The 12723-nt window shown below is 36.6% G+C and overlaps 1 protein-coding gene across 1 annotated transcript in view; it reads right to left on the bottom strand.

Annotated features, from left to right (window-relative positions):
* The window catches only part of LOC126188637 (2-amino-3-ketobutyrate coenzyme A ligase, mitochondrial-like), a 173693-nt gene extending 161754 nt beyond the window's left edge, over positions 1-11939 (bottom strand). The window contains exons 1-3 of the mRNA XM_049930238.1: positions 11910-11939; positions 11584-11644; positions 6920-7080 (exon numbers count right to left, since the gene is read on the bottom strand). Coding sequence (XP_049786195.1) covers positions 6920-7080; positions 11584-11644; positions 11910-11939 — 252 coding nt within the window. The remainder of the gene's footprint in view (positions 1-6919; positions 7081-11583; positions 11645-11909) is intronic.
* Between the last annotated feature and the right edge of the window lie 784 nt (positions 11940-12723).

Genomic DNA, 12723 nt, shown 5'->3' with positions numbered 1-12723 from the left:
TCAGCAGATGTAGCAGCAACTTGAAATGAGCCCCAAGGGAGTGTGCTGGGACCCTTGCTGTTTATGTTGTATATTCATGACTTTACAGACAAGGTTAATAGTACATTTAGATTTTTTGCAGATGCTGTGTAATGAATACAGTTCTAAAAAGATGAAAAAATATTCAATCAAAGTTTAATAAGGTTTCAAAGTGGTGCAATGATTGGCAACTTGCCTCAAAAGTTCATAAATGTAAAATTTTGTTTTTAATAAAATGAAAGAATATCACATATTATGATTACAGTATCAATGAGACACAACTGGAATCCATTAACTCATAAAAGTACTTGGGTGTAGCACACTGTAAGGATATAAAATAGAATGATCATATAGGCTCAGTCATAGAGAAAGCAGGTAGCAGACTTTGGTTTATAGGTAGAACACTTGGAAGAAAACAGGCCACATTAATAATCATAGGCTTGTTTCACCCAAGAGAGAGTGTCACAGAGATGCTGAAAGAAGAAATGAACTTGCAGACTCTTGAAGGCAGATGTAGACTATCCCATAAAAGTCAACTTATAAAGTTTTATAGAATTTACTTTAAGGGATGTGTTATAAACTTAGTCCATTGGTATAAGAGGCAGTGACTGAATTCACATTTTGTAATAACAATTCTTTGTTTATTAACCATGAACAAACTCATGATAGCTTTAGAGAACAAAAGTCCACCCTTGAGTGCAAGTTAAAAGTCCCTCTTGGCAATGTGTAGCTGTTTCCCACTATGATGAAGTCTACTCTGAATGTGGCTCTCCAGCATGGATACAACTTCCTCAAATCCTGCCCTGAAATGAGAGCCATCCTTCATGAAATCCTCCCCACTCCACCAAGAGTGTCTTTCCGCCGTCCACCTAACCTTCGTAACCTCTTAGTTCATCCCTATGAAATCCCCAAACCCTACCCTCTGGCTCCTACCCTTGTAACTGCCCCCGGTGTAAAACCTGTCCCATGCACCCTCCCACCACCACCTACTCCAGTCCTGTAACCCGGAAGGTGTACACGATCAAAGGCAGAGCCACGTGTGAAAGGACCCACGTGATCTACCAACTGACCTGCCTACACTGTGACGCATTCTATGTGGGAATGACCAGCAACAAACTGTCCATTCGCATGAATGGACACAGGCAGACAGTGTTTGTTGGTAATGAGGATCACCCTGTGGCTAAACATGCCTTGGTGCACGGCCAGCACATCTTGGCACAGTGTTACACCGTCCGGGTTATCTGGATACTTCCCACTAACACCAACCTATCCGAACTCCGGAGATGAGAACTTGCTCTTCAATATATCCTCTCTTCCCGTTATCCACCAGGCCTCAATCTCCGCTAATTTCAAGTTGCCGCCACTCATACCTCACCTGTCATTCAACGACATCTTTGCCTCTGCACTTCTGCCTCGACTGACATCTCTGCCCAAGCTCTTTGCTTCTGTATATGTCTGCTTGTATCTGTATATGTGTGGATGGATATGTGTGTGTGTGCGAGTGTATACCCGTCCTTTTTTCCCCCTAAGGTAAGTCTTTCCGCTCCCGGGATTCCTTACCCTCTCCCTTAAAACCCAAATCCTTTCGTCTTTGCCTCTCCTTCCCTCTTTCCTGATGAAGCAACCGTTGGTTGCGAAAGCTAGAATTTTGTGTGTATGTTTGTGTTTGTTTGCGTGTCTATCGACGTGCCAGTGTTTTCGTTTGGTAAGTCTCATCATCTTTGTTTTTAGATATATTTTTCCCACGTGGAATGTTTCCCTCTATTATATTCTTACCGAACTATCAGTTTAATAAGTCACAGCTGCAAAATACTAACGTGAATCCTTTACAGAAGAATTGAAAAACTAGTAGAAGCTGACCTCAGGGAAGATCAGTTTGGATTCCGTAGAAATATTTGAACACGTGAGGCAATACTGACCCTATGACTCATCTTAGAAGCTAGATTAAGGAAGGGCAAACCTACGTTTCTAGCATTTGTAGACTTAGAGAAAGCTTTTGACAATGTTGAGTGGAATACTCTCTCTCAAATTCTGAAGGTGGCAGGGGTAAAATACAGGGAGCGAAAGGCTATTTACAATTTGTACAGAAACCAGATGGCAGTTATAAGAGTCGAGGGACATGAAAGGGAAGCAGTGGTTGGGAAGGGAGTGAGACAGGGTTGTAGCCTCTCCCCGATGTTATTCAATCTGTATATTGAGCAAGCAACAAGGAAACAAAAGAAAAATTCAGAGTAGGTATTAAAATCCATGGAGAAGAAATAGAAACTTTGAGGTTTGCCGATGACATTGTAATTCTGTCAGAGACAGCAAAGGACTTGGAAGAGCAGTTGAATGGAATGGACAGTGGCTTGAAAGGAGGGTATAAGATGAACATCAACAAAAGCAAAATGAGGATAATGGAATGTAGTCGAATTAAGTCGGGTGATGGTGAAGGAATTAGATTAGGAAATGAGACACTTAAAGTAGTAAAGGAGTTTTGCTATTTGGGGAGCAAAATAACTGATGATGGTTGAAATAGAGAGGATATAAAATGTAGACTGGCAATGGCAAGGAAAGCATTTCTGAAGAAGAGAAATTTGTTAACATCGAGTATAGATTTAAGTGTCAGGAAGTCATTTCTGAAAGTATTTGTATGGAGTGTAGCCATGTATGGAAGTGAAACATGGACAATAAATAGTTTGGACAAGAAGAGAATAGAAGCTTTCAAAATGTGGTGCTACAGAAGAATGCTTAAGATTAGATGGGTAGATCACATAACTAATGAGGAAGTACTGAATAGGATTGGGGAGAAGAGAAGTTTGTGGCACAACTTGACTAGAAGAAGGGATCGGTTGGTAGGACATGTTCTGAGGCATCGTGGGATCACCAATTTAGTATTGGAGGGCAGTGTGGAGGGTAAAAATTGTAGAGGGAGACCAAGAGATGAATACACTAAGCAGATTCAGAAGGATGTAGGTTGCAGTAGGTACTGGGAGATGAAGAAGCTTGCACTGGATAGAGTAGCATGGAGGGCTGCATGAAACCAGTCTCAGGACTGAAGACCACAACAACAACATGTTTAGAAACTGTATCAATTGAGGATCTACTTTGTATATTTCCAATATTTGTAGTAACCATGAGTTACACTATTTGTAGTATTTGTTGTAATGACATGTTCCCTCATCCTTCAATCTTGTAGATCTTTAGTCATTATTTTTATAATATCCCTATATATAAGTTACTACACCCTTACTCTAGCTTAAGAGTAGTGAAGCTATATTATAACTGGATATTCTCACAGTGTTTTGGTTTTCATGTGATAAGTCATTTGGATTGTGTTACAGTTTCAGTATGGAGGATTTATTGATGGCCTGTGAGGTCCTTCAGGCATTTGTGTATATGGAAAGAAAACATCTTTAGACAGATGCCTTTGGTGTTTATCTATAGTGAAACTATTTTACATCACTGAAGGAATCTTGTTACAAATTTTCATTATTTTTTAGTATTTATTTACTCTGGAGACTATCCACACAAATTTACTTGACTGACTGGTTGCTTTAGTATCCAATAGGCCATAAAAACTGCTGTGATTATTTTTCTTATATTACTAAGCTCCACTTTGGTGTCACAAAAAAAAATCACTTAATATGACTGCAAATAGGGATATACAGAGGCATAAGAAGATATTTCTTCTGAGCAAGAGTGACACAAATTTCAGATTGCCTGAGTGCAACATGAAAATTTCATATCTAGCACTGACAATGTTGACCATCAATGGACAAAATTCAAGGGTGCTGTACAATATGCCTTAGACAAGTGTGTGCTGTGCAAAAATGTGAGGGATGTGAAAGACCTGCCACAGTTTAACAGCCATATTAAAAAGCTGCTACAAAAGCAAAGAGAGCTTCACTACAAATTTAATCATAGCTGAATTGCTCATGACAAATAAAACTTAACAAAGCTAAAATTAACTCAAAACCCCATGCATGAAATGATCAATAAATCTGATAGTAAATTTTTATTTAATGACTCATCAGAAAATCCTCAGAAGTTTTGGTCTTCTGTTAAATCAGAAATACATCAAAGCCATCTGTCCAGACACACTGTGACCATAATGACATTGACATAGAAGATGACAGAGAGAAAGCCGAAACGCTCAAATCATTTTTCAAATCTATTTCATTGAGGTAGATTTACAGCAGTTCCTCCTATAAACCACTGCATGAATGTCAAAGAAACTGATACTGAAATAAGTGACCATGGGACAGAAAATCAACTGAAATCACTCACCAAAGCAAAGGTACTGGACCTGATAGCATTTCAATACAATTCTACAAGGAGCATGCAACAATACTTACTCATCTCCTAGTAACAGTCTATTGTAGGTTGTTGAAGGAGGGAAGCATTTCTAACGGCTGAAAAAAAGCACACCTCATTCCTGTTGTCAAGAAGGGTCATTGAACAGATGCACAAAACTTTAGGTCTATATCTCTGACATCAGTCTGTTGTAGACTTTGGAACGTCTTTCACACTCGTGCATTCTGACATTTCTGGAGGCTAAAAATCCCCTCTGTAGGAATCAACATGGGTTGCAAAAATAACAGTCATGTAAATGCAATATTGATCTGTTTATCCACGAGACCCAGAAAGCAGTAGATACTGGAACTCAGGTTGATGCAGTGTTCCTTGACTTCTGGGAGGCATTCAGTACAGTTGCACACTGTCATTTAATTCACAAAATGGGAGTGCACAGAACATCAGATCAGCTGTGTGATTGGACTGGAGAGTTTCTAGCAAACACAATACAATGTATCATTATCATTTGGGTATACTCTAGTGGAGTGTTACTGGAGGATTACTTTTCTCAATATATATAAATGACTTAGTGGGCAGATAAGTTGCAACACTAGAAAACTGTAGAGAATTACAGGAAGTCCTGCTAAGGATCAATGCTCAGTGCAGTGATCGGCAATTGATCCTCAACATACACTAATGTAATGAGTGGTGCATAAATAGGCAGAATGACCTATTATTATGCAATTATACAATTGCCAAACAATCATTGGAAGTGGTCACATCCATAAAATATATAGGAGTATGCATACACAGTGATTTAAAGTGGAATGACTGAATAAACTAATGGCAAGTAAGGCAGATACCCAGCAGATTCATTGAAGGATCCTCAGGAAATGTAGTTCACTCACAAAGATGTTAGCTTACAAAACACCCATTTAATGAATAGCTGAATACTGATCATCTGTCTAGGATCTGCACCAGATAGGACTTCCAAGAAATAGAGAAGATGCAAAGAAGAGCAGTGCATTTTGTTACAGGTTCATTGAGTGTGTGTGAAAGAGCAGTGCATTTCATTACAGGTTCATTTAGTTAAGTGTGAAAGAACCATGGAGACACTCATTCATCTCAGAGGCTGATGCTGCAAGAGAGGCATTCTGCATCACAGCATAATTTATTGTTAAAAGTTTCATGTCTGTACATTTGTAGAAGAGTCAACCAACGTAGTGCTTCCTCATACATGTATCTTGTGAAAAGAACCACAGAGGTAAAATTAAGACAGATTTGAGCTTACATGAAGGCAGGCTTACCAACAATCTTGCTCCCCATGATGCATTTGGAACAGGAACAGGAGAAGCCAGAAGTGACAGTGGTATACAAAGAAACCTCCACTACACACTGTATGGTGGCTTGCAGAGTACAGATGTAGATGTAGACTACTGAAACTGGACTGCAGCAGAGAATTCTAGGTTTACCAAATCTGAATCAACCAAGCCCTTGTTGGACTCCCTAAAAGGCTTGCCAACAGTGTTATTCATAACTCAATGTGCTGCTTTTTGATTATTATAGATACAGCAAGCATTACCACATACCAGAATATGAGTTTTGTTGTCACAAATATAGTTAAAGAGGAAGCTTTAATATATTATTATTGGTTAGTTACTTAAAATTATTCTTTATTATTGGTTAGTTAATTAAAATTATTGTCAATTTATTTATTATTATAAATAATTTATTTATTATTATAAATAAATGTTCTTTATGTGTGCTTTTATTTTAATTATTGGTTTAGTTACTGGTTTTAGTTTGTTTAGCTTAGTTCCTTTTTCCTTTTATCTTTACTCTCCTGAAAACCTGGAAAAGATAAATATTTTCATTTTAAATACCACAGGAGAACAAGAGATGTATTCTGCAGTGTGGCGATCTCACAGAAATTCCTCGTTGTTATCTGCTCCACCTGAAATCTCTAAAACCTTTACTTGCTATGCAGATCGTAAAGCAGAACTGTGTGCTATTTTGTTTGAAGAATCTGGATGATAGGTCCAACAATTTAGCAAGTTAAAGTTTATTAATTTGGAGATAATCTCTCAACAAATTCTGACCATGGAAAATGCAGGTTTGCACTACCGTTCCAAACTTCACCACCGAGTGATCTATGTCTCGTAATATCTGTACCATGATAATTAACTAATTTTGGTATGGAGATATACACGCCTTGAATACTTGATGTTAGTTATTGGATTTTATTTTGTGCAAAAAACTATTTGAACATTTACCATATACCGTAATGGTGTCTCACAACAAAGCCCGTTCAAAGTAATTTGCTATTTTTGTCTGCTGCTCAACAACATGTGCAGTGTTATTTGTTAGCAGGAGTTAGAAGTTAATGCAAGATCTGAAAATCTCATAGTTTGTCTATTGAACACAAATTTGTTATTAACTGACATTTTAACAAACTGTCATGTATACAGCATTCTTTTTTGTTTTACTTAAATGATTTTTCATGAATGTAAGTGGTAAATGTAAACTGAAAGACAGAATCTACAAAACTGTAGTCTGATTTGGGTTATTTATTATAAAGAGTAGAAGGAATAATTACTGTAAAAGAAGATATATTAAATATACTTACAGCTAAGCCAAGATAATTATGGGAACAGAAATTCAGTATCTTTGATTTTTGGCCCTCGATAGTAATTGGAACTTTCTGACTTGAGGTAAGGACGTGTTCCTGTTTCCACGCATCTGCATCCTTTATGTTTTTAAGCTCCTCACACAAAATGCTCTTAAGAGCTGCAGCTGCATCTGAATGTGCACCTCGAAGAAATGTAATGCTTTTCACTCGCTGTTTGAAAGAGAACATCACTGTGGGCAGGAAATACAGAAACATTACACGACCAAATAATAAGCACGGATATCTGTTACATGAAAAAATTTGTAAATAAATCTAAGAAAATACAAGTTTGTGATGTTTTCTATACACAACTGTCAGCAATGGATATATGTTTCAGGAGATTCATGACACTTAGCTGCATTAGAATAAATTATTAATTTTCTACTGGCTTTGATCACTGACCATCATCTGGCATGAAAAAACAGGCTACTGCAAGTCACGTAATAATCATGCTGAGCCATACAATCATATTAACTGTCAGTTTCATGAGCAATAATATAGAAGACCATTACTTTTCATATCAACAACCTTCCCAATGAGCACACAACAGGAACCTACTGTGTGTACTTGATGAAGGTTGTTGACTTATGAAAAGTATTGGTCTTGTATATTATTGCTCACAAAACTGACAGGTATTACAATTGTATGGTTCTGTATGATTGATATGTGACTTCCAGCAGCCAATTTTCTTGTGCCAGATGATATCAGTGACCGAAACTGGTAGCAAAATAATAAATTGTATTAATGCAGGCAAGTGTCACAAATTTCATGAAACAAGCTGACAGATCAGATTTCTTTCATACTCTATGCTTCAGAATTGAGAAGTACAATATTTATTTATCCCTGATTATTTATGGTAAAACAGATTTTGGATTTAATATGTGGCCAGAGAGAAGAAAGTAACAGAGCAAATCATCAATTAAGGTTAATTTCCATTGTTATTATTATTATTACTATTTGTATATGAATCCTGTTGGATCATGCAAGCTTTTAGGTTTGTTTTCTTGATCTAGCATATGGCTCTCATTATCTCTCCATGGGCTGTTCTGCTTCTTTTTTTTTCCACAGTCTGTTTGGTTCATTCTCATTTTCTCATTTAAGAATCTCACTCTCTGGTTATACTCTCCATCAGCTTTCTGGAGGGCCCTTTTAACTTGTTGGATCCACATTAAACCCTTTAATTTTCCTACATATGCCAAAATTTTGTGTAACTCTCTATGTTGGGAGTATTTGAACATGTCCATAAAATTTTAATCGTGTTTTTTTATGTTTTCTGCAAGGCTTCACAAGCTTTCAGTTGTTTTATAGAATGTCAGTCTATATTCATCCTCCATTTTTTTCTGGGGCAATAATTTTCTTTATTATCCTTCATTCTTTCATTAGAATCTTTTTAAGATCACCTTTTTGTTGAGAATTATAGTTTCACTTAGATACAGAATGTCAGGTTTGGTCACTGTGTTATAATGTCCAAAATTTGTTTGCCTTGACATGTGCTTTTTGTTCTAGAATGTCATGCTTTCCTGTACACTGCCAAGAGTTTCTGTAAGTGAACACACTGTTTCCTTTACTAGACTAATTGGTTCTATGATTGCACTGAGATACTTCACATATCTTTGATTTTCCCATAGTTCGTGTTTAATTTCTGAATTTTAAATTTAGTGCAGATTAACTCACTTCTTCAAAATCAATTTGTAGGTGTATACTCTGAGAGCTTCTGTCTGTTTGATTGCTCTGATTTCACTGTTTGCTTGCTTTGCTACATTTCCTGTGAAAGCTAAGCAAGAAATCTTAGTGACTTTTCCCTCATTAGTTTTACTTTGAACTCTGTGTCTGTGAGCATTTGCTTGTGATGCTTACTGTCTCTGGATATAGTTTCTGCCATTCTAGAATGTCATAAAGAGATTGTCTTTCAACCAAGTCATGTATGTTCTTGTAGTTAATGAAAGTGTGGGTGACTGGGTAGTTCTGAGTTGCTTTATATTTCAATACTGTTTTTAGGTTGAAGATCTGTTCTGCACATGAGCACTCTAGTTCAAAGCCACTTGCACTCTTACATTCAAGCTGTGTTTGTGTTCTTTGAAGTAAACATGTTGAGAATATCTTTTATATGTATTGAGGAGAGAAATCTTTTCATTATTTTTTATGTTTGTTCTGTCACCTTTCTTGTGGAGTGGGTGGATAAGTGTATACTCCTGATTTTCTGCCAGTTACTCTGTATGCTGAATACCCATGATGATTTGTATAAGTTTATGTGCTTCAATAATTCTGTGATGATGCCATCTTTTCCATATGTCCTGTAGTTTTTCAGTCTAAGGTAATGTTTAAAGATTTCATCTTCAGTTGAGATTTTGAGTAATAATATCTAAGAATCTCCCTGGGAAATCTTGAGGGTGGGTTCTGGACAGCTGAATAGCTCAGATAAGTATTGCACTGTTTCTCTACAGTGTTGTGACTTGTCAGACTGAGTTTGCTGACCTGCATTCTGGAGCCTATGTTACATGATGTGTATACACAGATCTTTCCTTTGAGTGTCCTGTAAGAGTCATAGTGTTCTTTTCCCTAAAGTTCTTTGTAGAGTCAAATTGTTCTTTCATGTGCTTCCATTTTGACTGTGTAATTTTGCCATCTGCTTTCTTATCTGAAAAAGTGTTGTTTAGCCTCAGGAAATTTTTTGCTGTTACATTTCTGAAAGGCCTTCTTTCATTCAAACAAAGTGTCTTCACATTCAAAGTCCCATAAATGGTTGTCATATTCTTCTTCGATGGGATCAGCTTTTTAGCTTTCAATATGATCTTGGTTTGGAACTGTTCTGCAGGTGCCTGCCTTTTGTTTCTCCCACTACTCTTTTATATTAATTGCTTCAATCTTTTATGTTGAAATTTTTGGAGGTGTGTTGTCATGTGGTACATTCTCTCTCGAGTAAATTAATTTTGATGCGCAGAAGTACTCATTTGCAACTCTGTAGATTTATACATAATGAACTTCTTTCTGTTTTGGGTACATGACCAATTTGATATTCACCAGTCAATTGCATGTATGACCTCCAGGTCTTTTACTTTCAGAGATTTTTCCTCAGTGAGATCAACATGATTTTTAAATTGTTGCCTGACACAACACAATGAGTCTACTCACATTTTTGGCGGTCAATTTATGTAGTGGTAAGTTACCAAAAAGGTTTTGGTGTTCTTTTCCCTGGTAAGTTGCAAGTTGGGTTCACCTAGTGTAAGTCTTTGCCAGGAATTTTTGACATGTTTTCTTCCATTTTAGTCCAAAATTGTTGAACTCTTTCACAATATTTGTTATCACTGTTTGTGAGTGCATGTGCATTAATCAATGGATACTTATTTGCAATCTGCACATGCATTATCATGATTCTTTTGTATACAACTGTAACTTCTTTAAATGAATTTACTATTTTCTTGTTTATGACAAAAGCCATACCTAAAAATGAGTGGCATCTATTTTGACTAGCTTGTCTGTTTTTATTTAAAAGGTAGAGCAGTTATCACAAACTCTAGCATCTTCATCTGTGAAGAGCATTTCCAAATGGGCTAGTATTTGTATCTTTTGTTGAGGTAGGTTGTGTAGTTTGCCTGGTTGAATCAGGATGTTGATGTTAAAAGTTCTAATGTAAGTCGGGTTCTTTGCTGGTATTTTGCCAGTGAACTACGATTTCTCTGTGATCATGGTAACCCAGGTAACACAGAAACCAAATACTCATTGCCGTTTGCTGATAGGTGTACTGGTTACCACCAAGGATAAAGTTATTTTTGTTCTCATGAATTATGAATGCTTGTAATCATGATTTTGGTCAGTGTTTCAACTGAGGGTTAAGGACCAGTGTTTGTAAATTCCTGAAACATAAAATTTACAGCCCTACTACTCTGGATATAGAGATGTCAATCACATTGCTACTTGCTCCAAGTGAAATGCAAATTGGATTTTGTTAAAGGAGTTGCCTGTTCTTCTGCCATGCCAAAATCCACTCTTTCTGCCATCATTAAGGTTGAGATCTTCACTGTCACTCTACCAAGCAGCTGTTAGAGGGTACTAACACCCAAGTCAGATGAACCTTCATTGTTTTTAGGAAATAGTTACTCCCCTCACTTGCACTTCTTCACCATTTACATGATGAGGTCTTGGGCTTGGGGTCAGTATAGTGGAGCTTTAAACTTTCATTTCTTCCTCTAGTTGTGTGAAGTCCTTTTAGAAAACATGTTTTAGTTTCAGTTCATAATCGTTTGTTGTTCTTTCCTTTACTTCAAGTTTTCCTTAATTGCTCCATTGTGTTTCTTATTCTTATCTTTGGACAACTATAGTGCCAGTTTTCTTTTCGCTTCTGCATTGGAATATTTCTAGTTTTAAAACTTTTTCCCTAAAAGTCTCTCTTCCAATACCTCTCTTTCTTCTTTTATATTATTCCTTTCCAAGTCCTTTCCACCTCTTGAATCTTGGTGGCTGTTAATTCCTTTCCCCTAAGGTATATGAAGATCTATGTGAAAAAAGCTGTAGCTTGAGAGTGCCTCTATTATATCATACAACTATTTTCAGCAGCACATTAACACGATCCTCATCAATGAATACACAAAATCATGATACTCTTATGTATTAGTTGAAGTAACATGGAACACAGTATGCTTTCCTTGCTGAAAGTGCAACTTTTAGGTGCAGTTTTCTTGGAAACTGCTTAAGATATTATGATGAAATTTTTACAGGTTGCTAAACAGGCTTTCTTCAGTATTTAAAAATGTCATGCACTACAGAGACCCTAATGTTTTATTGTAAATAATAAATTTTGTGGGTGACTTTTGTAAGTTTGTAAGACCACACATCATTTGTCCTGTGGTTGCACCTTTTCCAATAGAATGAAGGCATGAACCAGTCTCAAATTAACTTCAAATAACTTTCCTGACTCACTTTACACAAAGTGGCAATTAAAAAATGATACTTTGTAGTCGCACATATCACATGATAGCATTATTTCACAGCAAGGCCAAGATGTTGCTTGACTTGAAGCTCAAGACCTTCCTGATTACAATTTTTACAGCTGATATAATTTTTAAAAATATCTGACAGTACACTTATGTCAAATATTGAAGTTACATTGTTTTGATCTGTTTCATGGGACATTTTATTGTATCTGTCTTCACTAGTATTCAGTTTATTTTTGGATGCACTGCCTCAGTAGGAAGAAGCCTCACTATCTGCTTCAGATCTAACCTCTACATTTGCAGAAATATTCTTCCCAACATGCTTATTCCCTTTGTCTTTCTGCTTTTTTCAAAAATATTCTGTCACTCACTTACAACATTTTTGCCGAGAAAATGATATTCGAACAAGAATGCACCCACTCTTGTCTATCTACTCAACACACTTCACAACAACACACTCAAAATCGCCCTCAAAAACCACATAACAACAAACTTTGATGTACAATTGTCTTATTTTCTGCCAGAGGTGCCAATCTCTGCACAGAATCCACATAATTCAAAATCCATGTCCCTGTCACCGAAAAAAATAGAGGGAAGCTCAAAATACGTTAAAATCCTTCTCTGATGAACAAACAAAAACAACCTGTCAAATGGGTCAGGAAACGCCCACAAAGAGCAGCACAAGCCCTTTTCATTTATTTATTTTTAAATACATATAATTAAGGTAGATGAGTGAATCTTGAAGCAAATTAATCAGAAAACTCGGTAAAATTTTAACATGCAAAAAACAAAAAATTCCGTATTTTTCACATTTTTCACAATCTTGGTGCC

This window comes from Schistocerca cancellata, chromosome 5 (genome assembly GCF_023864275.1).
Source record: "Schistocerca cancellata isolate TAMUIC-IGC-003103 chromosome 5, iqSchCanc2.1, whole genome shotgun sequence".
In the NCBI taxonomy this organism is placed as follows: domain Eukaryota; kingdom Metazoa; phylum Arthropoda; class Insecta; order Orthoptera; family Acrididae; genus Schistocerca; species Schistocerca cancellata.
Note: the sequence above shows the minus strand (reverse complement) of the source record. Positions and strands in the feature narration are given on the sequence as shown.